Source organism: Chiloscyllium punctatum, chromosome 8, assembly GCF_047496795.1.
Source record: "Chiloscyllium punctatum isolate Juve2018m chromosome 8, sChiPun1.3, whole genome shotgun sequence".
In the NCBI taxonomy this organism is placed as follows: Eukaryota; Metazoa; Chordata; class Chondrichthyes; order Orectolobiformes; family Hemiscylliidae; genus Chiloscyllium; species Chiloscyllium punctatum.
This window is the reverse complement of record NC_092746.1, coordinates 31,787,469-31,815,024: the sequence shown is the minus strand read 5'-3', so window position 1 is coordinate 31,815,024 and position 27,556 is coordinate 31,787,469. Positions and strand designations below refer to the sequence as shown.

General features: G+C 40.2%; 1 protein-coding gene across 3 annotated transcripts in view; it reads left to right on the top strand.

Annotated features, from left to right (window-relative positions):
- LOC140480456 (ATP-dependent translocase ABCB1-like) overlaps positions 1-27,340 on the top strand; it is a 104,425-nt gene extending 77,085 nt beyond the window's left edge. For all 3 annotated transcript variants that reach the window (XM_072575331.1, XM_072575330.1, XM_072575332.1), the window contains 7 exons: positions 493-593; positions 3,478-3,618; positions 4,155-4,311; positions 6,788-6,985; positions 15,144-15,350; positions 18,464-18,610; positions 22,827-27,340. In XM_072575331.1, coding sequence (XP_072431432.1) covers positions 493-593; positions 3,478-3,618; positions 4,155-4,311; positions 6,788-6,985; positions 15,144-15,350; positions 18,464-18,610; positions 22,827-23,024 — 1,149 coding nt within the window. In that variant the 3' untranslated portion in view covers positions 23,025-27,340. The remainder of the gene's footprint in view (positions 1-492; positions 594-3,477; positions 3,619-4,154; positions 4,312-6,787; positions 6,986-15,143; positions 15,351-18,463; positions 18,611-22,826) is intronic.
- The last annotated feature ends 216 nt before the right edge of the window (positions 27,341-27,556 follow it).

Here is a 27,556-nt window from a genome sequence, read left to right as displayed (position 1 = left end):
GAATATATAATTTATAGGAGCCAAGATGATACTTGCTGTTCTCTCCTTGGAAACTAATATTCCAAGGACAAGCAAATGGTTCACAACTGCCCACAAAGAGAGATTTGCAGTGAATCAGCCTGACCCTTTTACATGTCTATGTGGGAGGTGAATGAACAGCATTTCTGAGGCATGGACTCTCTTAATTAAAACAAAATCCCTTTAGCACTCACCTCCTTCTCCCCAGACAATCTCCATGCCCCATCAGTGCCAACGCATGCCATCTCAAACTCATTTCTTTTCTGCCCTAAGCCCCTCCACTCATTCCTTTGAAGGAGAGAGGATGTTGCTTAGCAAAAAAAAATGTCAAAGAAAAGGAAGAAAATTGTTTTGCAAAATTGATATGCTGACTCAGTGCATACTTGGTAAGAAGAAGTTACCAATGGCATTGCCTGGTATTGAAATTTTGACACTATAAACAACGCTTAACTTTGCTTTTCTTTTAATTTAAAGATAGCAACAGAAGCGGTGGAAAATATCCGCACTGTCGTTTCTTTGACTGTGGAACCAACATTTGAAAAGATGTATGATGAAAACTTAGAGTTGCCATACCGGTACGTAAATCTAAATATAATTATTAAAATAGATTCAGCTATAACAGCCATAAATGTTGCTTAACATTCACTAGAATTTTTTAAAAGGCACATTTGCAAGAAACGCAGTGCAAATTCAGAATTGAATTGCACATATGCTATTGCACATAGATCCTTGTGGCAATGTGTTTGTTTCCTTGCCTCTGTGCTACGAAAGCCAGGTACAAGCCCCACCTGTTCCAGAGAAGTGCAATAACATCTATGAACAGATGAATAAAATGGTTAGCAGAAGGATCCTCAATTTAACTGTTGATAAGATTTAATCCTACAGCCTACTGTAGCAAATATGATTCAAACCTTACTCTTTAAGTCTGTATTTAATGATATACATCAAGCAGACATAATATTATTTGTTTTAGTACTCATTGAACTGATATGAGCAAACTAACTTCATATTGTTCCCACTATAAGTTGTTACAATCCCCACTCATTGTACTACTGGATAAATCAGATTCCAGAGGAAACCAGGATTAATAGTTTTTATCTTTAATTTGTTTCATTAATTAATGGTTGTTGGCATTGATTTTAGGGGTGTTCATGATCATAGCTACCTAATAATAGACAGTTGGTGATTTGTAATAGTTTTTGATGGTTTATTGAGTTTACAAAGCAGTAGTTTAGACAAGACACATTAGTTAATTAGATAAAGTAAGTATACAACCGTGATAATTAGGGATGGTTCAACATGGGTTGTTTCTGTAGTGATTGTAACAAGGTCAGCCAGGTAGATCTCATAGAATATGAGTTCCCTAATTGGGGCTGTTAAACTGGTCCAATCAGGAAGCCCTGGCCGACAAATATGAACAGGAGTTCTAGAGGTTCTGCTCATTCTGGGAGCTGGCTGTCAGCTTGCTGGGTCAGTGTCATGTACGATGCGCAAGCAAATACAGGGTGACTCGGTGATGGGGTAGCAGCCTTTGTGGGGTTATTTCAGTTTCAGCCTTGTTAATGTTGTGGGGCAGCATTCTGCTCTCTAGCCGAGATGTTAGGGATTGCATCCCTAGGTTGTCCCCCTCTTCTTCTGGTTCACCTTCCAACTGGAGAAGACAGATCTCTGAAGACTGTTCAATAAGGGCTGCTGACGACAATGGCTATCTGATGGGAATCACCCAATGTGGACGGGTGCCTGCAAAGATGAGGTTACAATGGAGTTTACTCTCAATGTAAAGATAGGACTTCATCTCCCACAAGGATTGTGCAACCATGGTCTAATAGCAGCGCAGACTCGATGGGCCGAATAGCCTAAGTGTGCTCCTCTATCTTATGACAACTACTCAATGAGGCCTATCTGATGAGAATCAGTTCCCGGCCTTTCAACACTTGTTTACATAACCCATTTGGGCCCAATGATCATGCATAGCTGCTCATGATGCCAGGATAACCATGGTCCCCTGATCTGCCTCCATCTGAGGGTTAGTTGACCATGCCCTCCCCTTAGGTGAATTTAGAGGCGAGGCCATTTAATTGACCCAGAGACTGTAAATTATGATCCCTGCCATATTCTGACTTAGGATTCATGCAGAACCTTCCCAAAATATTGCAATTAGTCCTTAAGTTGACAAGTTATTTCCACTGAAGGTCCTTACTCCACCACTGCTGTTAGTCAGCAGTGGGAGCATGAAAGTTGCCAGGTGGGGAGGAGATTAAAAAAATGCATGATCCCAGAAGGATCCCTCACCCACTATCAGGAAAGGGTCGAAGTGGGGGGTGTGGTGTGGTGGTGATGTGTGTGTGTGTGTGTGTGTGTGTGTGTGTGTGTGGTGGAGGGACAGGCATGTAGAAGGCCACTGAGCGTCTCGCCCATGCTTTTTAGTCTGAACTCCTCCCCCCAACCTCATGTGAATGCTTTAGAAAGTGTGCAAAAGCAGTTTACAAGAATGTTCCAGGGATACAGAAGCTCAGTTATGAGGATGGATTGAAGAAGTTGGCACTGTTCTCATTGGAGAGGAGAAGACTTAGAGGAGATCTTAAGGAGGTTGATAAGATCATGAGTGGGTTGGATACAGCAGATGGGGAGAAACTATTTCTGTCCATAAAAGGGATGAGACCAAGAAACATAGATTTAAAGTGATGGGTAAAAGAAGGAACGGGGCAAGCAATGGGAAACTTTATTTATTCAGTGGCTAATTAGCATATGGAATATACTGCCTGGAAGTGTGATGGACACAAGTTCAATCGTGGCATTCAAGAAGGCATTGAAGGATTGTTTAGGTAAAGATAGTGTGCAAGGGTATGGGGAAAAGGCAGGAGATAGGCATGAGGTAATGATGTTCATTTTATGAGCTGGTGCAACCATGATGAGCTAGATGGTCTCTTTCTGCACCGTGATACTTTTGTGATTACAACACCTTCCCTGAACTAAGCAACTCACTTCTGGCTTTACTCACCTATGTCCTCAGTCCTTTTGTTGATCCTGGGCTTTTGGTGAATGCATAATCAGCAGCTTTCAGTATCCCTGCCTTCAGGTGGTGGGATTTCCATCTGAGGAAGGTGGTCCACTTAAGTGGATGAAAGGCATTATATACAGCAGGATTTCGCCAAAAAGATGTGACAGTGGAGTTTTGCCAACTCTCCAGCTAATGGATGAGACCGCTGTCCCTTCGATAAGAGTCAATCCAGTATGCCCTCTTCCTGTCCCTTCAATCTCTTCTTTTTTTAACTTGCCGAACTAAATTTGAATTTTAACATCTTTTCTGCTAAATGCTGTAAAATATGTTGGTTTTGTGTGGCCTGGAGAAGAAAATATGATTTAAATATGCCCTGTGTATCTCTGTCTTAAGTATGCAAATGTCAGGCTGTGTATATTCTGGATTTAATGTACCTTACCACTCTGCATGCTTTGCAGAAATGCTAAAAAGAAATCCCAGGTCTATGGTTTTGCCTTTGCACTGAGCCAGGCCATCCAATACTTTAGCTACGCTGCTTGTTTCCGATTTGGTGCATACCTGATAACAATAAACGCAATGGATGTGGAAGGTGTTTTTCTGTAAGTAACATGAACTGTACCTGTTCTTTTTGTTCATTAGGGTAATTCGTTTAATTTCCAATACATTCAAAATGCTTGAAGTATTATTCTCCAGCCTTTTAATTCATAAGTCTGATCAATGATGTAAATTGTTCAAGATCTGTCACTTAAGTGTCTGAGAGGCTTTTAATACAGCAGGATTTAACCAAAAAGAGATGATGAGAGAGAATGAAAGTAATGTCATTTTCCTACATTGTAGAAATTTGAACCAGATTCTTATTATTGAAATTTCTGAATATGATATTGGTAGGATTAACTTTATACTGAGAATCACTTTGACTCTGATGTTCTCTGGGCTCTTGAAATATCACTTGAAGTATGTTTATGTTACTGTCCTACGCGTGACTTGTTTGGGCTAGAAGACAATTTTGAAGGTTTCTGTTAAACAAAATATGTATTTGTGTATCTATCAACTTTGTCTGATTTAATCATGCAAGAAACTTTTAATTTGTATGATACAATGTTGTCTGAAAAGTTTTCTGAAAATCATTTTACAGTGTTTTTAATGCGATTGTGTATGGTGCTGTTGCAATTGGACAGAGCAGTTCTTTCGCTCCTGATTATGCAAAGGCAAAAGTTGCTGCAATGAATCTGTTTGCACTATTTGAGCGTGTGCCAGCCATAGACAGCGATAGCACTGATGGGCAGAAGCTGGTGAGTATTTGTTTGCAAAAACTAACCAGAAAGTAGTGTGCTTTAAGATCTAAGAATTAAGCCAAACAGTAGATGACATTGATGCTTAATGTTTGCAAACAGTGTTTTTCTTTTGTATCTTGTGCACGCAATTAAATGCAAATTGTTGCCATTTTTATTGATTGCTATTTAGAAGCGTTTATCTTGCTGGAATAATCCATGCTGTTTGTTTCGTTCTCATGTGGTTATATTGGTCACCTATGAATATTTTTATTTCAAATTTCATATCCTGTGATGTTCCCATAGATGACTGTGCAACCCGTCCATGCCGACCAGATATGCCAACCCAATCTAGTCCCACCTGCCAGCACCCGGCCCATATCCCTCCAAACCCAAACTATTCATATACCCATCCAAATGCCTTTTAAATGTTGCAATTGTACCAGCCTCCACCACTTCCTCTGGCAGCTCATTCCATACACGTACCACCCTCTGTGTGAAAAAATTGCCCCTTATGTCTCTTTTATATCTTTCCCCTCTCACCCTAAACTTATGCCCTCTAGTTCTGCACTCCCTGACCCCAGGGAAAAGACTTTGTCTATTTATCCTATCCATGCCCCTCATGATTTTGTAAACCTCCATAAGGTCACCCCTCAGCCTCCGATGCTCCAGGGAAAACAGCCTGTTCAGCCTCTCCCTATAGCTCAAATCCTCCAACCTTGGCAACATCCTTGTAAATCTTTTCTGAACCTTTTCAAGTTTCACAACATCTTTCCGATAGGAAGGAGACCAGAATTGCAATATTCCAACTCTGACCAATAAAAAAAAGCAAACCAAACACCTTCTTCACTATCCTATCTACCTGTGACTCCACTTTCAAGGAGCTATCAACCTGCACTCCAAGGTCTCTTTGTTCAGTAACACTCCCAAGGACCTTACCATTACGTGTATAAGTCCTGCTAAGATTTGCTTTCCCAAAATGCAGCACCTCGCATTTATCTGAATTGAACTCTATCTGCCACTTCTCAATCCATTGGCCCATCTGGTCAAAATCCTGTTGTAATCTGAGGTAACCTTCTTCGCTGTCCACTACACCTCCAATTTTGGTGTCATCTGCAAACTTACTAAATGTACCTCTTATGCTCACATCCAAATCATTTATATAAATGACGAAAAGTAGTGGGCCCAGCACCGATCCTTGTGGAAATTTCTTTCCTGGTAGGTCAAACATGTATTGATATGATGTTGCATAGCAAGTCCTGATCTTTGATCAACAGAGTCCAATGATATGGCTTGCATGAATCCCTTTAGAGTAACAATTTATTCACTTTACCTGTCATAGCTGCGTGAAATCTGCCAGCATTCATTGGATAATGGAACTGCAACACCATAATATGGACATGAGTTAGAAAACCCCTTTGTTTAAATGCCACTCTACTGTGTCCACGTATTTATGTCTTCAGGGAGGATAGTTTTAGTCAATGTTTTATAAATTGCATGACTACAAAGCAAAAATAAATCCACACAACATTGCTTTTTTGTATATTTTAGGGAACTAATGGAAAAAGCATTATGTATCACGTTAACTTCATGTTTTATACACCATCATGCTTTTGCATATGGATTTACCCCTTCATTGTTGGAATGAATTTCTATTTCTTTTCCAGAGTAGATTACTTTGCTATTGCATACAGCTCTATTTTGATAGTCTATAAAATTTGAAAAATCGTGTCCAAATGAATAAGCAAGTTGAATATTAGATTGGATGTTCACCTTAATTGCAAAAATGTCCCTTTTTCTTCATAAATAACAAATTCCATTCTCAGAAATTACATTTTTGAAGTCAAGTGTTCTCACAATTTTGTTATTGAGCTGCTAAGTACTGAGAAAGTTAAGCAATCTCCCTATGCTTGTTGGGAATAATTTCAGTTCTTTGTGTGTTACGAGTATGGAACCTAAACTCTGGTTTAGATATGTCATGATGTATCCCATATATTTTACTAAAATTAACAATAAGTATTTCAATAAGACTGTAAAATATATATAATATCTTTCACTATGTATTAATCATATGCTGTGGCTTACAAGTCTTATTTTCATAGCCCGCTATTATATAATTTACAAGATAATTATTTTTCCATTGTGTGGTTCATAATAAATTACCATAAAAGATGATCTAGCTTTATGTTGCTAATCAGTAAACAGGGATTCAAAAGTACTTTCTCAATGATTTTTCAATATTTCTACTTCAGATTTTCTTTAATACTTCAATAATCACATGTCATAAATGTGGAATTTAATTAAACATTGATGCTGTTGTTCTAATAAATAGAGGTTGTTAACACAACTAATGACATTCCTGAAGAATTGGCAAAACTCTTTTGATGTGCGTGCAAAATTACGTTTTCTGGAAGCTAAACATACTATATGGAGAATTGTTGCAGCTGCCAAATTCATTGCTGAATGTACCTTTCCCATTCCATTTGTTTTGTCATAGGAAAACTTTAATGGTGACTTGAAATTCTCCAAAGTTTACTTCAGATATCAGAGTCGTCCAGATGTACCAGTGCTCGAAAGACTCTGCATCAAGGTTGGCAAAGCACAGACTTTGGCACTCGTTGGCAGCAGTGGTTGCGGGAAAAGTACATCTGTGCAGCTTATCGAAAGATTCTATGATCCACTGAAAGGAGAAGTGGTAAGATTTACTTTTTGTATCATTGAGTACAAGAGAGGCTTTAACAAATCCCTTCTTGTTCATTTGAGTCCAAAACTTGAATGCATTCCAGTGAGAACTTTTAAAGTGGAAACTGGCTATGCAAGTTGTCACATTGTTGACAATGGTCACTGGCAGTCAAACCTCTGAAGCGCCACTCTTATTCTATTGGGCTGACCCTGGAAAGCTAAGGGATGAAACTCAACATTGGTTTGTAGATCAGGGGATATTGGCTCAACATCCCATTTTACATCTTAACCAGTTAACTCCAATGTAAATGAAAATGGGGTTGGCTAAAACAGATTATTAATCTTAGTGCCTTATCCAGATAAATAGTTACTGCTGAGCCAGAATATTATCTAATTAAATTAAATGGAATTCTGATGCAATAAAGAAAGTTTTTAAAATCGTCAGCAATTGCTTTGCACCGCCCTGAAATAGAATTGACTGTATTTTGACCCATTAACTAATACCAATGGGGTAAACACTTCTCTCTCCTGAAATTATTATTTTGTGATCGTACATACTGATGGTACTTTTGTATACCTGCCAATCAATTAGCTGACCTTCTCCCAAACTACCCTAGCCGAGCAAGCCTGGGGCATGAGTGCAGAAGCCAACCTTGCAGTTATTTGTATGCCATCTGCTTCTTATTTTCTTGAAACTACAGCAAAAGAACTCGCTCTTAATCTTTGAGGTGGATCCTGAGCCATTTCTCTACAATCTGGCCTCCTGCCTGAAATATCCACCAAAGCTGGGTGCTGAAGGGGTTGGAGATGGGACCGCTGCCTCCCATGTCTAATGTGGGGACAAAGCAGGCAGATTAGAAGACCCACTTGTATTCATTGGGATGTCAATCCAGCTCTGTACCTGATAGTTCTCACTCACCAAGCCCCCGTTCCTTCCATATCCTCCTTAACCTCTTCTCATTTGACCCATCTTATCATTTCCTCCAATTCTTACAGTAAGTACTCTTTGGGAAGCTTGTAGAACTATCAAAATAAACAAATAGCCTTTCAAAAGTCTCATTAAATAATCCCCTTAGCAACACATGCAACTGTCAATCAAAACAAAATTCACTGTTTCATTCATAGCTGTATCAACAATCCCTGCTGAACTGAGTCCATTGGGGTGGGGGGAGGGAGGTTTAGATCTCACCCAAATATTCTTAATACATTTTCATTGCACAACTGTGTCAACAAAAATTGTAGAGCCAAATACACTATACCCTTTGAAGTAGTGGAGCAGATAGCTGGGCTGGAAATCAATGAAAAGATAAAGCAGATGGTTCAATTGACAAATAAAAATTTCAGTCTTGACACAATTTAATGCAGAAGAGCTGATTATCCAGTGAATAAATTAATCTAAAGAGGTTTCCACCTTCACAAAGCTGATCAATTTATTGGACATTTTCTCTTTCCCAAAAATAATTGACAATCAACCACTGTATTAAACATATTTAACAGATTAATTAGTTAACAGATAGGTCAGTAAAGATGCAGTGGCAGAACTGGAGGCGATATTTCAGAATGCACAGAGCAGATACGTTTCAATGGTAAGAACAATTCAAAGTTCAGACCCACTATTTGCGTTTAACTAGAAATGTTGAAGGTAGTATCAAACAAAAACAAATGCAATTCTGCAAATAAAGATGGCAGGCCAGAAGTTTGTAAATCATATGAAAAACAGCAAAGAATGACCAAGAAATTATTAAAGAGGGTAAAAATTAGAGATTGAGTGAAAACTTAACAGAAATATTTAAAAACGTGTGACTTTTAAAAGAAAAAAGAAAGAAGGGAGTTAATAAAGTGAGACAGGACAATTATTAATATAAATTTAAGGCAATGACAGTGCAGTTGAACAAATTGAATTGAAGACATCAGTCTTCACTGTTACAGGACACAAATAACATCTCAGAAACAGCAATACATCAGAAAAGGGAATAAGAGAGGAAGTGAGGAAAATCACAATCACCAACAAAGTGATACTGAGTAAATTGTTGGAGTTGTGAGTGAACAAGTGCCCGGAACCAGATGAATTTCATTCTAGGATCTGAAAGGCTAGTGAGAGAGTTGACGTGTGGTTTTAATTTTCCAAAATTTCTTTGATTCTTGTTAGCTTGAAAATGAGCAAATCCAACTCCTTTATTCACAGTGAGTGGGAGACAAAATTCAGGTCAGTTAGCTTACCATCTGTCATACAGAAAATGTAAGAAGCTATTATGAAAGAAGTTACAACAGTGCACTTGGATAAGTTCAAGATAGTCAGGTAGCATTAACATACTTTAGTGAAGAGAAATCAAGTTTTATCATTCTACTGGTTTTCCTTGTAGAAATAACACAAAGGGGAATGGTTGCTGTACTGTACAGAGATGTCCAGAAGGCATTTGGTAAGGTATCATATTAAAGGCTGTTGCAAAAATTAAAAGTTGGTGGTGTAGGGCTAGTATATTGGCACATTTTGAAGATTGGCTGACTAGCAGGAAGCAGAAGACTTTGGGTCTTTTTCAAGTTGGCAAAATGTAATGAGTAGGGATCAGCGCTGGGTCCTCAACTATTTCCAATTTGTATAATTGGTCACCTTATTTAATTACCAATGTGAATGCATTGGAGACAGTTCAGAAAAGGTTTACTAGTCTAATACCTGGAATGGTTGGGCAGGGGGGGCAGTCTTATCAGGAAAGATTTGACTAGTTAGGTTTGTACCACCAGGTCGAGAAGAGTAAAATATGAGAATTAAAATATATAAAATCCTGAGGGATATCAACAGGGTAGAACCGGAGATATTTCTTCCTGTTATGGCAGAATCTAGAGCTAGGGATCATTATTTAAAATCAGGGGTCACACACATAAAACAGAGATGTCAAGAGGGTTGTCAGTCTTTAGAACTCTCCTTCTGAAAAGATGGTGAACGTAAAGCCCTTGAACGTTTTTTAAAAGAACGAGTAGATTAGATTACCTACAGTGTGAAAACAGGCCCTTTGACCTAACCAGTCCATACCAACCCTCTGAAGAGTAACCCACCCAGACCCATTTCCCTTTGACTAATGCAGCTAGCACTATGGGCAATTTAGCATGGCCAATTCACCTGACCTGCACATCTTTGGATTGTGGGAGGAAACCCACACAGACACAGGAAAACATGCAAATTCCATACAGACAGTTGTCTCAGGCTGGAATTGAACCTGTGACCCTGGTGCTGGGAGGGCAGCAGTGCTAACCACTGAGCCACCATGCCACCCCAAATAGGGGCCATAGGTTCTTGTTAAGTAAAGGACGAGATGTTGGGTGAAATAAGGATTTGAAGTTACAATCAGATCAGTCATGATGTTACTGAATAGTGGAGCAGGTCTGATGGGCTTAATAGCTTACAGCTCTGAATTCACAGGCTTGCGTGCAACTAGGGATGTTTTACCAAGCTAAATGAATGAGGCAAATGCAAATCGTTAATGCTGAATACTTGATGTGATTGAGATGTTAAGTTTTGTTCAGTGTGACACAGTCATGGTAGACGTAGTTTCTGGGTTCGGTAGGTCTATATTCAACTTGAAAGATTCTCCAGCCATGGACTTAGCAAAACTTTGACAGTGTGACAGTCACATTTTAATTTGTTTTGCTGCGTTTAGTAATGGGAATCTAGCTTAGTAGCAGTGAACATGCATCGCATGTGTGATTCCCCACCACAGTCACAGGCAATACCTTTTACAGGGTTTCCACTATTTATGTTCCTGTTCATCTACCACAGAAAGAGATCCCTGGTTCTGAAAGTGGGCATACTACTTAGGTGTAGAGTCTTTAAAGCACAAGCTACAGACAGTGCAGGCATGTGTTCTAATCCATGTCTCTGTACTAAGTAAGTAATGGTTGGTTGAACATTGTGAAAATTTCCAAATTGTGTCAAAACCAGAAACAAAGATTTTGTAGATTACTTGGCAGACAACAGCACCATCAGGTGGTACAGAGAGTAATAGAATCTGTTTCATATTTATAGCATTCACATGTGCCCTGAAATTTCCAACAGGATGCAATATACAATACCTACAAATCTTTATATAATTTGAAACATGAGATTAGCCTGATTACAATAGATAGGATAAGATCTTTGCTGGAATGCAGTGTTTCAGATAAATGAGTGAAATATTCCCAGAGCAGAATGTAGTGTAGTTAAAATCGTGAGTTTTGATTTGTTTGTTAAATATAAAATAAAAATTAAATGTATTCACAACAAGCTGTGGCAAATGAGAATTATAGATTCCACATAATTTTAAAAAGTCAACAATTTTTTTGTGATAAGATATATTCTACCTTTTCATAATCAATGTGCCTTCATACTGGGAATCAGTTTAGCTCAGTTGGCTGGATTGTTGGTTTACAGAGCAGTGTGGGTTCAGTTCACATCATCCTTTTGAGGTTACCATGAAGGACTCTCCTTCTCTTCCTTTTCACTTGCCTGAGGTCTGGTGGCCCTCAGGTTAAATCACCATCAGTCACTTCTCTCAAAATGAGAGGAGCCCCTATGGTCTGGTAAGACTATGGTGGCACAACAGCCTTCGCAATGCAGAATGATTCCATATATGAAATCCCATCTAAAACTATTGAAATAAATTGGTTTTAATTTTCCAATTTTAAGTGAAAATATTTTCTCCGAGATTCTTGAGGCCCAGTCCACCATGGCTCATGACTCTGTTCTTCATTTATTACGCATCAGGAATGTAAAGCCTCATTAATTGGAATCACATGGCAGGAGAGGCAGGTGAGTGAGATTAAGGAAGTATAAGTGAGAGTCAGTAATCATTCCACACATTTGAGAGATGTGCAGGTTAGCTGGATTGGTCACACTAAATTACCCATTGTGTCCGAGGATATGCAGGCTAGGTGGATTAGCCATGGGAAATGTAGGGTTACAGGGAAAAAGTGGGGGGAGGGTTTGGATGTGATGCTCTTCAGAGGGTCAGTGTGTACTCAATGGGCTGAATGGCCTGTTTCCGCATTGTAGGGATTGTATTCTAGGTTCATTCTATCTACCAGTTTTTGAAAGGCTTTACTATTGAAGGTTGGGAGATGCACAATAGGCATTTTGTATGACTATTCTTCCACAGTTGGTCGACTAAGAGGTGCCCAAAGTGTTGCATCTTACACATTCAACATTGTCCGACAGGACGCTCAAGCTTTTCAGAACATCTTTGCAGTAACCACACGCTGAAATATTGAAGTTAATATACAATGAAACAGCCACAAGAGATCCCTCAAGATTCCTCTCTCCCTGCTTCCTGTTTCACAACACCTGGGTGTCATGTGCTGATCGAAGCCTGAAGGGTTACTTAGTGCCATTGCAAAGCCAGCACACTCCTTCCTGATGCGTAGTAAATGAAGAGCAGATGCAGTTTCCTGAATAATCAGTAAGACCTGTTATGTGTAGATGGTTAAAAGTGGGATTACCAAAAGATATCAAGTGTACAATGAGATATCAAAGTGTACAATCAGCAACAGAAAAGGTCAATGACAGTAACAACAAGGTTCACATGTACTTTGCATGGAGCAGAGGCTGTTTGTCATACAGCCAACTCAATGTGAAACATTGAAAGGATGTCCAAACCCAGCTCATTTAACCTGGAACCAGGTTTCAATTAGATTATCTCTGGATTCTCATGCTCAATAATGCATTGCTTATCATGCTTTCTTTAGTGTCTGTCCTGATTAATGTCCCCATCCCCATTCCCATCTTCATCCTCAGAAGATTGCTGTTCATCTCCCATTGCTTCTGCATCCAGGCCAGTCCCCTATTATCAGCTACAGTTGAAAATAGTACAGCAAGACACAGGAATGACGCTGTCAACCTTTCTGCTGCAAAGTCCCACTGGACTAGTCCAGGACTTTAAAGCTCACCTTGAGGAGACCTTTGGGTTGTTCCACTACGGCCCTGTGGAAGCCTGGCCAGTGTTGTAACTCCATTCTTTGTAAATCTCATGGTTCATGTCTAGAGGGGGTAGACCTTGTCTCCCAGCAACCACTTCTGTATGGCCCCAGGCTGTGAGAGTTCCAACTTTATACATATAATAGTAGATTCTGAAATGTCTGGCATGGATTTGATGGTCACACAATTCAAAGCTTGATGACATAGAAGCCTTTTCAGTTGATAAATCTGCAGGTTGGCGATTGGGCTCTCTCAAAGAAAGGTGGATGCATCAATAGCATTGTGCGCCTGGGGGAGGTTGGGCTGGGGAGAGGAACCCTGTGATGCTGGAGAAATCCAGTGCCCGGCGGCTGCCCTCAACATGGGGGATGTTCATGTAGAGGTATGCTTTGGAGAAAATGGCATCAGTGACACCTGTGGGTCGAAGATGGGAAAATGTCACACAGATCCCCAGTTTCTCCTTGAAATGTGTTGCTGGTGTAAGAACTGAAGGCAGCTGTAACCTTGGTGGGCACTAAGATTGACAGGCCACCCAGTCCTTCTGAATCAAAGGCATGCTCCAGCAATTGGCACCATTTGATGATCATGGCCCTGGACTTTCTTAATCCTCAGAGGGCCTATGTTTCTGATAGCTGCAGAAAATGATGACAAGGCCCCAATAGATATGGGGTCACACCATTCTTCTTCACTTCCTTGGAGGATCTTTTTCTTCTCCCACTGGAGGCTGTGCGATAGTGTCTGGAGCTTGCTGGACTTGCTGGACTTGCTGATGATATTGTAGTTCTGCCCTTTGACATTGTCCTCATGTTTGAAGCAATGCCACATATTTAACCAATGATACTCCTGAGCCCTTCCATCAATCACAATGAAGACTTAAGCTAGGACCTGACACAGTGTGGCATGGTGACTTCACAAGGAAGTCAATGTCATGCATTGATGAGGAACTCTGAGGTGCGGAACCTTATCCAAATGCACATTGCCTGACCAAAATGTTCATACTACACTGGGGGAGTAGATGTATGGCAGTAAGACCCTCCCCCTCCCAGACAGGGCACTCTTGCAGGTCACAGATGTTGTCCTTGCATGTTTATAATTCTATGTATAAGTGTGGTAGCTCTGATGCAGTGTATGCTAATGATGGCTATGTTTCAAAAATGCCATTGGTATTGATGCTTTTAATTTAACATCTGATTCCATTTCTTTAGTTGACGTGATAGCAGTACATTGGCTCAGTGGTTAGTGCTGCTACCCATCAGCGCCAAGAACCCAGGTTCAATTCCACCCTTAGCTGACTGTCTGTGTGAAGTTTGCACATTCCTTACCATATCTGTGTGGGTTCTCTTTGGGTCCCCCAGTTTGCTCCCACGCTCCAAGGATGTGCAGGTTGGGTGGATTGGCCATGCTAAATTGCCCATAGTGTTCAGGGATATACAGGCTATGTGGTTTAGTCGTGAGAAATGCAGGGATGGGGTGGGCCTGGGTGGGCTGCTCTTCAGTGGGCTGGTGTGGACTCAATGGGCTGAATGGCCCACTTGCACACTATAGGAGTTCTATGACAAGGAGAAAATTAACGTCAACAAGGTAATGGTCATTATTGCTTGAAGCTACAATTTGTCACGGGCATTTTTGGACAATGAATGAACTGTGGATGAAGTGCAATTTTATGTCAGATAAATGATGTTACTGAATCATTGGATACATGATTAATGCACTTTCTCCTCCCAAGGTCTCACATTAAAACAATTTTATTCTCCCCAAAGAAAAAAGAGCAGCAACTTACTCCATCCATGCTCCATGCAGTGGCAGTAATTCTGTATCATTTTTCTATTTTGGATCAAAATCGTTGGCAAAATTTCAATGTTGCGTTATATTGAGTGACTTACTGGCTCACCTTGAGACTGAGGATTATCCCCCAATCTTCATGTTCCATTTTGTGTTAATGAGCCTGTGTCCCCGGTGACCCTTCAGCCTCTCCCATTTCCAGCTTTGTCTCTTTCTCTGATCCATCAATGTTCCCAGTTTACTCCCACACTCCATGTCTAAGCAAGTTGCAATGTTCTTGTTTGCCGTACTCTTCCCACACAGAGGACAACGTGATAGTGACTTGTAGAAGCAAGAAATTAATCTGCTATTATATATGAAAACAAATTTCATTACTCACAAGTGTATGGATCCTATCTGCATATGTGGGTCATAAGCTGACAACTAACATTTATTTTAATTGTAGTGTCTAGACGGAACTGATATCAGAACTATCAACATCCAATGGCTTCGATCACAAATTGGAATTGTATCCCAGGAGCCTGTGCTCTTCAATTGTAGCATTGCTGAGAATATTGCATATGGTGACAACAGCAGGACGGTATCACAGGAGGAAATTGAGAAGGCAGCAAAGGCAGCAAATGCTCAATCCTTTATTGAACAGCTCCCTGATGTAAGTTCATTGATTATCAAACAGCAACAGTAACAATGATGATAGTTATTTCATATGTGTGCATGAGTTGCCTGGAGTCAAGATAGAAGCAGGAGTAAACCATTTGGCCCTCCGAGCCTGCTCTGCCATTCAATACAATCAAAACCAATCTGCCATTTATACTCCATCTTTATATACTATCCCCAATTCCTTTGTTCCCTCTAGTGTGCAAAAAAAAACGCTCAATTTCGGTTTTCAATATACTCAATGACCAAGTATCCACAGCCTTCTGCTCTGGAGAATCCCACAGGTCCAGAAATTTCAGTGAACAAATTTCTCCTTTTCCTAGCCGTCTGAAGGTTAGGCTGGGAGGTACGTGGGGGTGAGGTGAGTGGGGGTTTGGCATTGGGTGGGGGGGAGGAGGGGTTGGTGTTGGGGATGGGGGAGGTGCCAAATGATCAGGCTGGAAGGTGCATGGGGCCTCAAATACTGACCTTGTGGTACATCACTAGTTTTAACCTGCAATGTGAAAATGACCCATTTAGTCCCACTCTCTATCTTCTGTCTGTCAGCCATTCATTAATTTCTCTAACCATCCTCCCCACTCCTCCCTCCCGAAATCTGATAAGGGTGGCTGTGTGAGTTGCCCCTGTTCTTCCCATTAAACCCTCCCCACTGACTAAAACCTGCCTGCCTGGCCCCGGCAATCCAGCCCATTCACTTTTGTTCTGTATCTCCAGAAACCTCCTTACCCTGAGAAGCAGGCTTTACCTTCAATGGCCCAGAATCCCTGGAGGTCGGCCACATACATCCTTTGGGGAGGAATGGTGGGGGTAGGATGGGGGGAGCTTTAATTTCACCAGGGTTTCCAGAAATGACAATGGCAGGATGCCAGCCAGGAGATGGGGGCCACTATTATGGCTATTAAATTTAACCCATTACTTTCATTTGCCACATTCGTGCCCAGTCACCTAACCCTTGACACATCTTTGCAAACTTCTTGCTGTTTTCCCACTTTTCTTTGTATCATCAGTAAACTGGATTCAATACGGTCAGTTCCCTTATCTAAATCATTGACATAATTATAAATAGCTGAGACTCAAGCACTATTCCTTGAGGTATTTTGTTAGTTACAGCCAACCAACCTGAAAATGACCCATTTGTCCTACTCTGCTTCGTGGCCATTAATCAGTCTTCAAACCATGCGAATTTATTGCTCTCAATTCAATGAGCCGTAATTTTTTGTATCTTTGATATGTTGGCATTTGACCAAATGCTTTTCAAAAGTCCTATTGCACTCTGTTCACTGGTTTACCCTTATTCTCCCTGTTTGTTACAATCTCAGAAATCTCTAGCAGGTTTGCCAGACACTATCTGCCTTGCAGAAATCAGTGCCAATTCAGCATGCTCACATCACAACTCTCTAAGTGCTGTGCTACCACATTTCAAAGCAGGACTGTGAATCAATTTTCAGTATCAGCTACAACGACTAAATTCAGATAGTAAAATAACTTTAATGATACTTTCAGAATTTTCATTGTTAAGATTGTAAAGGAAGGGCATGTGGAGTACAAATACAAGAATATGATATGGAAAGTTTGATGCTTATTCTCCCTGATTTCATGAAGCATTGCACATTGGTGGTAACATGGTTCCCATACTGTAGAATTACAATGTGCCATTGCATAATTTTTTTTCCATTTTAGTGTTAAAGGGATGCTATCACCCTTTTGGGACATTCTCCAACAAGCTTAGATCATGGAACAGCTGGGAGCATCCTATGCCAAAACTGCCTTGCATTACAACCAGCATGAAAGGCTCAACTGCAGCAGATGTGGTATCAGCTGCAGCTCTTTAATATTGCAGCTTCACGGAGTCATTTTTTTAAAAAAAACATCCTTAAAGTCCTTTTCTCTTAACCAGAGCCTTGATCACTAATATGATAACAATCACTTCACCAATCATACCATTGACTTCACATCTTGATTCTTCATCACTGTTCATCAGGATGACAAAATGTATCCATAATTTCACATAAAATGTGTTATTGTGCAACTTTGGGAGAACTGGTCGATGACATTATTCTTAATTTTTTTTTGTCTAGTCCTCAATATTCATTTATATAGGTACTTTTTTAAAATTTTAATTTCTCAACCTAAATTTATGCTGTCATGGGGAATAACAGTGCACCTTCTGAGTGAAGACCTAATCTGAGTATAAGACTAATGCAACGCAAAATCTAGTTCAGAAACTCCTCATGGTTCCCACTGAAGTCTGATACAAGAGATGAAAACCTACATGGGCAGGACATTATGCTCACACAGTTCTGTTAGCTGTGAGTAAGTGACACACTAAATTTCATCATTTGCTGTGTGTAACTCAAAACCTTTGGAGTTTTTAAGCATAAAAATCGACAATTTTCTCAATATTGATTATAGTCTCTTTCGAGATAGCAATGTGTCTTCTGCTGGCACAGATATTTGTACCATCAGGGTTCAGAAAAGATTTACAAGGATGTTACTGGATTTGGAGATTTTGAACTGTAGGGACAGACTGGATAGGCTAGGACTGTTCTCCCTGGAGCATCAGAGACTGAGGGGTAACCTCATTGAGGTTTATACAGTCCTGAGGGATGTGAATAGGGTGAATAACTAAGGTGTTTTTTTCTAGGGTGGTGCTGGTGTGGAATGACCTGCTAGAGTAAGTGATGGAGGCTGGTATAATTAAAACATTTAAAAGGCATTTAGATAAGTACATGAATAGGAAGGGTTTAGAGGGATATGGAATAAATGCTGGCAAATGGGACTAGATCAGTTTAGTATTTCTGGTCAGCATGGATGAGTTGGACCAAAGGGTCTGTTTTTGTGCTGTATAATTTTACATCAAGGTAAAGCAACTTAGGAGCAGTGAACTTAAGATGGAAGCTTTTCTTTAAAGCATCAGAGATTAAAATTTTGTGGGGATCTGAAATGACAACCGAAGTACATTTTCTATTTTTGAAACAAACATCATAATAGCTTAGATGAGAGAAAAGTTCTATCAAACTTATCTTAAGTTTACTAGGACTTGTGTGTATCACATCAGGTATTGTTAAATTTGTACGCCTTTTAAACTGCGATTCTTTTTATCATTAGAAATACAACACTAGAGTTGGGGAAAAGGGAGCTCAGCTTTCTGGTGGACAAAAGCAGCGAATAGCTATTGCACGAGCTCTCATCCGGCAGCCAAAAATCCTGCTTTTAGACGAGGCAACATCTGCACTTGATACAGAGAGTGAAAAGGTAAGTCCTTATTCTTAAGCAAAAAGCAAAATAATGAATAATTGAAGTTGAAGTCGCTTTCAATGATAAGCAGAGTTGCAAGTAACAGTGGCGAGTGCAAATGTCTCAACTGGTGGTTCTGGGCAGCTTTTGGTTCAGCCAAAATTCTCATCAGTATTTGAAAATACTTGCATGGCCTTACCTCTTCCTGTCTCTGCCACATTCTTCAGCTCTACAACCTTCTGAGATCTCTTGTGTACCATCAATCTTCTTTGGTGCATCATTGGCATTTTTTTACAGCTGCCTTGACCCTCAGATCTGGAATTTCCACTCTGAACCGCGTCGCTTCTCTACCTTCTCTCCAATTTTTAGGAAAACCTGCCTTTTTAACCTATCCTGTATGCAGTAGTATACGGGTTTTGTTTTTAGGCTTATAATCAAAGCATGGACTAATATTCAAGTGATGCACGTTTAAGCCCTATTTGAGCAGTTTGTAAATTGGACTTCAATAAATTAGGTAAAAAAATCTCGTACAAAAAGCTCAATAATGTTGTAAAATTCAACTGATTTATTTCATATTCTTTAGGCTTTTATTTTAAACCTGGTTCAGACATATGTAACTCATGTGTTGCACCAATTAACCCTTAACTGCCCTGTGAAATGAAATTCATAAACCACTTGAGTTCATCAGGCCTGCTACAACGTGTTCACTGCATGGAATCACTGTGGTTCAAGAAAGCAGCCTATCAATACTGTCTTCTTGAGGGTAATCAGGAATGACAAGTAAATGCTGGTCTTGATGGTGAAACCCACATTCCATGAATTACAGAAAACTTTTAGTCACCTGTGCTTTGTGTGGTTTCTGCTGCAAAAGTCATACAGCTCTCCTATGAAGGCACCATATAAATGCAAACTCTTGGAGCAGGTAACTTGATATATTTAATTCCAGCAACTTTACAATTGTGGAAGGGTGTTTGTAACACCAATCTTCCAGTATCCAAGTCTGTACTGTGTGAGGCCTTCACTGCTGCTAAGTTCGAAAAAAGCATTAACCTCTTGTAGACAGCTGCAAGCCAGACATTAAACAGATAGAACTTTCTGAAACCAGCAGCACAGGGATAATTACTAAGAATACGGACGACCTGGGTAATTGGTTTTTAACAGGCCCAACAATTTTGTATTTGGCTTGCTGGCATTAGACTCAAGATTCGAGGATGAAACCATGTTAATATGGCTCAAAAATAAAGTCAAAAGTGCTTTCAGCTGAAGAGGTGTCCTGCAATTACAGAATGATCCATGTTCAGCTCACAATTATAAAACAATAAAAGAAGTAATTAATCTCTTGAAAACCTCAAAAAAAAACAATGGATTGAATCTTATTGGAGTCAGAATGGTATTCATTGATGAAACCCTTGTGTTCTTGACTAAACTGGATGCAGACAGATACATTTAGGGTGATGTATCTGACATGCTGACGACATTCATCCTGCTGTTTCTGCTTCAGGTGGCTAAGTTTCAGAATTGCTTCCACCGTGCCTAAATTCCTGAACCTTCATAATGTGTGAGGTGAAGGGGTGTCCCTCATGGCCTTTGTCTTCTGACAGTCTGATCTGATGCCTGATACATGAATGGTGTGCCCCAAAATGTTGAGTGCGTGTATAGAGAATTCACGTTTATGGTTCAGTGGGAGCTCTGCACCCTGCAGATGGTGTGACATAGTCCCTGCTCAAATGTCATGTCTCTGCACCACGCAATTGTGGACATGGATATTTTTCAATGGATCAACCCTGCCATGTTGTGAGGGCTAGATGAAGTCACCCTGACCCAGACATTCCCACCACGGTACTGTTCCAACTCCAGACAGATGGAATTCACAGATTTTTTTTGTTGTTGTTGTACATCCAGAGCATTGACAGAAACAGAGCAATGCATATGGTCAGAGAGAAGGGGTTCTTAGAGGTCACATAGGCCTGGGAGAAAAGTTCAGAGGATCTAATTTTGAATTCAACTTCCCCATCTAGACAGAACACAAACTTAGTCACTTTGCCCAATACTAGGGAATCGCCAGCACAAACATTCCACCCACCAATCATGAACTCGGATGCTACAACAGAAAAACATCCAAGCAAGCCAACAAACAACAGCAGACCCATTAGCCCACATTTACGGGGAGGCACCAACACCACAGGATATCCATTTTGTCAAAAATGTGGAATCCTAAACCTCTTGGGCCATCCTACTGGCAACCTATCTTCAAGTGTTCTTTGAAAAGCATCCACATTTTAGTGTTATGATTTACTGGTGTTCCATGAAAAAGTAGGTAAAAGTGAGGACTGCAGATGCTGGAAACCAGAGTTTAGATCAAAGTGGTGCTGGAAAAGCACAGCAGGTCAGGCAGCATTCGAGGACCAGGAAAATCGACGTTTTGAGTAAAAGCCCCTCATCAGGAAACTTCCTGATGAAGGAAGGGCTTTTGCCCGAAACATCGATTTCCCTGCTCCTCGAATGCTGCCTGACCTGCAATGAAAGAGCAGTCATACGAAAAGTCCTTCAAATTGATACTTTCCAATGTCTGCACCAAGGATACCTGGGTATCATCAAATATCAAAACAATGCTCAAAATTCAGTATGGTGACCAGGAATCTCTAAATCGATGATGTGACTTTAAATGCAATTACCTACTCCATCCATAAACAAGACAGCAAAGAGCCATTGATTCCACTCTCGTCCAGCCTAGACCATGGGAGCACTTTGTGATGGCCTATTTTTTTTCCCTTCAAAAACAAAATGTTTCTCGTTGTAGCTGATTACTACATGTAATGGATTGAAGTCAAATGACTACATGGTTTCACCTCAGTGTCTGTCATTGCTCTTCTCAGGAAAACTTTCACCATAAATGGAGTTCTAGCATTATTTCAGAAAACAGTCCCAATTCACCAATGACTGCTTTAAATGCTTCACAAAGACCTATCTCTTTACACACATCACTGGTTCATCCAGATTCCCAAAAGCCAATGTGGATCTCAATAAAGAGAGAGGTTCAAACTTAAAATCTTTATTGAGAAAGAAATAGAGATGTGAATTTAGCCTAACGTTCCACACCATTATATAATGGTCTGACCACATCAAACATTTGACAAGCAGGAGGCGATGTACTCAGCTCTCAGATCTTCCAATGTCTGTGCCTCAAAGTACCAGAAATAGACAGGGTGGGAGAAAAGAAAAATTGCTAGAAGGCTCACCAGACCTCAGCTATAACTGCTGATGTAAACCTTGGGGCAAGGGAGTCAGCATGCTCCAAGACCTGAATTACAGACATTCTGGCGTGCACCACACACCCACGAATGCTCCTCATGGAAAAGGACCATGGGATCCTTAGGAGAAACAAGTCTGCACTAATGCACATGCCCAGAAGGCTTTTACAGAACAGACTGGTTAGCCTGATGACTGAGAGTCCGGCCACACTGCTCCACTATAGGGTTGATAAACCATTCCATAGGGTGACAACAGTGAAGTACTTCCTCCAACAGTACTGAAGGTTTGATCAGGGTGGCTCATCAAGTCATCATAACAACGGTCACTGTAACCCATGGAGAGCACAAGGGATTTGCTGAGAGGGGAGTGAGATGCATATTTTTAAATAGAAATATAAACATTTCAGTTATGGAGAAATGTAGATATGTCAATGAATATAAATGTTAGTATATTCGTGATGGGAAACGAATAAACATTCTGGGAAAGCATGAGTTCTTAGGGACAAGGTGTAGCATAAGGTATCAGCTGTTAATAGGATAGTTCATAACATCACAGGAGGTCATGTCAGGTCACATACTCCATGATAGTCATGCAGGAATCTTTTCCTGCTCTGTATATTTCACATATTGCTCAAAAAGACAGATCTTATTATCAATACCTGATCTGTGCCCATCTCTAAGCAAACATACAACACAGGGGTCTGTGAAAATTGAAACATTGGGCATGTTCAAGGCTAAGATACACAAATTTTTGAACAATAAGTAAGTAAAAGATTTTGAGGAATAAAGAAAATCTTTTACTTACTTATTGTTGAGGCTGCAATATGCCTCTCTTCTATTTCATATGTTATTATTATTTAAATAAGAAGCAATCTTCTGTATAAAAAAACTTCTATCAATAGTCAAAATCATGAAAGTTGGAAGTTTAAGCAGTTGGATATGTTACATTAATTCCTTTTCAACAAAATTCCTTCTTTTTTCAGATTGTTCAGGAGGCTCTCGATAAAGCAAGGAAAGGCCGAACCTGTGTGGTCATTGCTCACCGTCTGACGACAGTTCAGAATGCAGATGTGATTGCTGTCATTGACAATGGGAAAGTAATAGAACGGGGCACACATGAACAGCTGCTAGCTAGACATGGAGCTTACTATAATCTAGTAAATGCCCAGGTCATTCAATAAAATGTCATTTTTATTTTGTGAACAGTAATGCAGCTGCTTCTCTATTGAAGCTAAGTACTTAAAATTCTGCGCTAATGGAAAGATGGGGTATATTTGGATTCCTCATTGGACTATTACTTCTAAGAAGCAAATTTGTGCCAATTTGAAGCCACAACAGGTGTTACACCTCAATAACACTCAGACAATCCTGTGGATCGTCTGTAGTTACAGTTATTACAAATCACTCCCCAGAGTCCTGGTGGGACTGTAATGAGGCCTTTAAGTGGTCATTCATTGGTCACTTCAGGGCCTCATTAGACCCAACTGTCAGAAAGCTGCCCAATGCCTTTTTAGTCCACGTAAAATTTCAACCAAGTCAGAGACAAATGCCTTGGTGACAGGGAGATGCCTTCAAACCTAAACTCCAGCCCAAAATTGCTGAAATGATAGATTATATCCAATATATACGCAAAAAAATGTTTTGATAGAGTCAGTTAGCATGTTCTCTAAAATATTGTACTTGCTGATTGACCAAGCAACACCTTCTTCCAATCATAATTGTATACAATTTAGAGCAATGTTCTTGTAGTCAAAGAAGAATAAAGAATAAAGAACAGTACAGCACAGGCACAAGCCCTTTGGCCCTCTAAGTCTGCGCCAACAGATTTTGCCCTTCATTACAAAAACTGTTCTTTACTTACAGGATCATATCCCTCTACACCCTTCCTATTCATATATTCATCCAGGTGCTTCTTGAATGCTGCTATTGTCTCAGCTTCCACCACCTCCTCTGGTGACGCAAACCTGGCACTCAACACCCTTTGTGTGAAAAACTTTCCTCGCACTTCTCTTTTAAATTCACACCTTGAATGTGTTTCACCGAGTGAATGAGGCGTCCACCCTGGGAAAAAGCCTCATACTTTCCACTCTATCCATGCCATTCACAATCTTAAAAACTTCTATTAGATCGCCCCTCAACCTCCTGCATTCCAGTGAAAATAAACCCAATCAATACAACCTTTCTTCATAGCTAAACTCACCCATACCAGGTAAACCATCTCTGTACTGTCTCCAAGTATCCACATCTTTCTGGCAGTCTAGTGACCAGAACTGTATGCAATATTCCAAGTGTGGCCAAGCTAAAGTTCTATAAAGCTGCAGCATAATTTGTCTATCCTTATACTCAGTGCCCCTTCCAATGAAGGCAAGCATGCCAAAGGCCTTTTTTTACTACTTACCTATCTGCGCTGTCACTTTCAGTGATCTGCTGACCTGCATGCCTAGACCCCTCTACATATCAATACTTCTAAGGGTTCTGCCAGTCACTGTATAATTTCCACCTGTACTTGACCTTCCAAAATTCATCACATCACATCACATTTGTCTGGATTAAATTCATTTGCCACTTTTCTTCCCACACCTCCAATTGATCTATATCTTGCTGTATCCTCTGATACTGTCTGCAATTTCATTAATCTTTTTATCATCCACAAACGTACCAATTAGACCAATGTTCTGCTCCAAGTCATTTATGTAGCTCACAAACAGCAGTTATCCCAGCACTGATCCCTGTGGAACACTGCTAGTCACAGCCCTCCCTTCCAAAAAGCATCCATCCACCGCTACCCTCTGTCTCCTATGACAAAGATAGTTCGGTATCAATCCTGCCAGCTCATCCCTGATACCATGTGACTTCACCTTTTGTACCAGTCTGCCATGAGGAACCTTGTCAAAGGCTTTACTGAAGTCCATCAACCACTTTTCCCTCATTAATCATCTTCATCACCTCCTCAAAAAAACCGATCAAGTTAATGAGGCATAACCTCCCTTGCACAAAACCATGCTGTCTAACGCTAATAAATCCACTTGCTTCTAAATGCTGATAGATCTTGTCTCTAAGAATCCTTTCCAATAATTTCCCGAACACTGACATGAGACTCACATGCCTGTAATCTCCAGGGTTATCCTGGCTACCCTTCTTAAACAGTGAGACAACATTTGCTATTCTCCAATCCTCTGAGACCTCACCTTTGGTCTAAGAGGATATAAAGATGTCTGAAAATGCTCCAGCAATTTGTTCTGTTGCCTTCCTCAATATTCTGGGATAGATCCCATCAGGACCCAGAGATTAAACTACCTTAATACTTTTTAAAGTGCACAAAACCTCTTCCTTTTCAATAGTAATTTGGCATAGAAATGCAACACTCCCTTCCCTGAGATCATCCTCCACCAATTCCTTCTTTTTGATTAAAATTGAGACAAAGTATTCGTTTCAGACCTCACCTATTTCTTCTGACTCTACACATAGATTCCCTCCTTTGTGGCCAACCTTTTCCCTGGCTACCCCTTGGGATTCTCCCTAATGCTGTTTGCTTATGACTTTTCATGACCCCTTTTAGCCCTTTTAATTCCTTGTTTAAGTTCTTTCCTACTTTCCTTAAATACATCAAGAGCTTTATCAAGAGCGTTGTCATTCTCCTAGACCTTATATCTGCTTCCTTTTTCTTTCTGCTCAAGGTCACAACATTCCTGGTCATCCAAGTTCACATAACCTACAATACCTACCCTATGTTCTTGCAGGAACATGCTGTTCCTGAACTCTTATCAACTGTTGTTTGAAATACTCCCACTTATCCAATTTGGATTTACCCTCAAATTGCCCTCCAATCAAAATTCTCCAGTTCCTGCCTAATATTGTTGTAGTTCACCTTCCATCAATTTAACACCTTCACCAACGGATTGCTGTTATCCCTATCCATGAGTATCTTAAAATTCATGGTATTATAGTCACTACTCCCAAAATGCTCCCCCACTGAAGCTTCACTCAACTGGCCGGGCTATAACTCCTTCCCTGGTAGTATTGTTTACACATTGTATCAAGAATCCCTCCTGAATGGTCCTTACAAATTCTGCCCCTTCCAAGCCCTGGCATGTAATAAATCCCAATCAATATAGGGCAAGTTAAAATCACCCACTACAATAACTGTGCTGTTTTTACACCCTTCCAAAATCTGTCTACACATTCTCTCTTCCATCTCCCGCAGGCTGTTGGGAGGCCTGTAGCATACCCCCAGCATTGTGATTTCACCTTGCTTATTCCTGAGTTCTACCTCACTGTATGTGTCCTCAGATATATCCTCCTCAATACAGCTATGTGATATCCTTTATCAGTAATGCAATTCCCCAACCTCTTTTACCTCCCTTTCTATCACACCTGAAACATCTAAATCTTGAGGCGTTCAGCTGCCAGTCCTGCCCCTTTTTAAGCCAAGTGTGTGTAATTATAATCATGTCACAGTTCCAAGTACTAACCAAAATTGATCTACCTTGCCTATTATACATGTCACATTGAAACACATGCATTTCAGAGCACCTCCCCTGCTCTTTTCAGCAGTGTTCTCCCTGCGGGATCTTGTTCTTAGTAATGTTGGCCTTGGTTTCTACCTCTCCCTCAATTTCTGCATCTACTGTCCTACTCCTCTGGTTCACATCCCCCTGCCACACCAGTTTGAACCCTCCCCAACGTTTCTACCATGTATCCCATTGTCAAAGGTAGGATTTCCTGCTTTGTTGGAAATCCCATGAGGTCAGCTGAGTTTGAACAATTTGACAGGATTCTCAACTGCACCAGGCATCTCGTCATAGGAAGGAGTGAGGAATTGAAAAAATGGGCACAGCAGGCCTGAGGCACATCCAGCACGTGTGTAGATCAAAGTTATCGCCAAGGAAGAGGACAGATTATAGATTTCAGAATCCTTCATGGCAATCTATTGCATTTCTTTTGAAATGTTTGAAACTTACTTTTTCTCCCACATGCCACAACAACTGTAGATCTAAGAGACATATTGGCATTTCTTCATCCAGCATTAACATACTGACAATTCCTCTGCCACAACTATGTTATTTAATTACCCTGCATATATTTATGTGGACATACTGAGTGATCATAGTTTTAGGAACCATTAAGGTGGATCCCATGTCAATTTGCAGCTTTCACTCTCCTGAAATCAGAAAGAATGCTGGGGAAAATCTGGACTCAGCTTATTATTATTCCAAACAATGTAAAGAAGCCAGTTTTCTCAAGGCCTGCCATTTATATCTTTGAAAAGTAACATCTCTTTACTAATGGTTCCATGGAATTTATATGAAACATAAAAGATTTGATTTGTAATAGTCAGAATATCTTACCAATTACCTCATATATCATTTAAAGAAATAAGTGGGCCTTTATACCATCAATGGTATTTGGTAACTCAACTATATTAAGATGGTTATGGCAAGGTAGCCCATGTATTTGACAAAAATGGCCATTGGTTCCATTTATCTATGTAACATGAATGAAGAATAAAATATTTAAGTTCTGTCAAGGTTTGGCTATAATCAATTTGTGGTTGTCTGTTTCAGTGTTTTTTTAAAAAAATGATTTTCCACCATTAGGATGAGCTATTTTGAAATTTCTTCAAACTTACTTTAAGAGAATAACATTTAAGATTTCAAACACAGCATCTGAAGCGTACTTCCTGGGAAAATGATTGCAATCTTTGAGACGCATT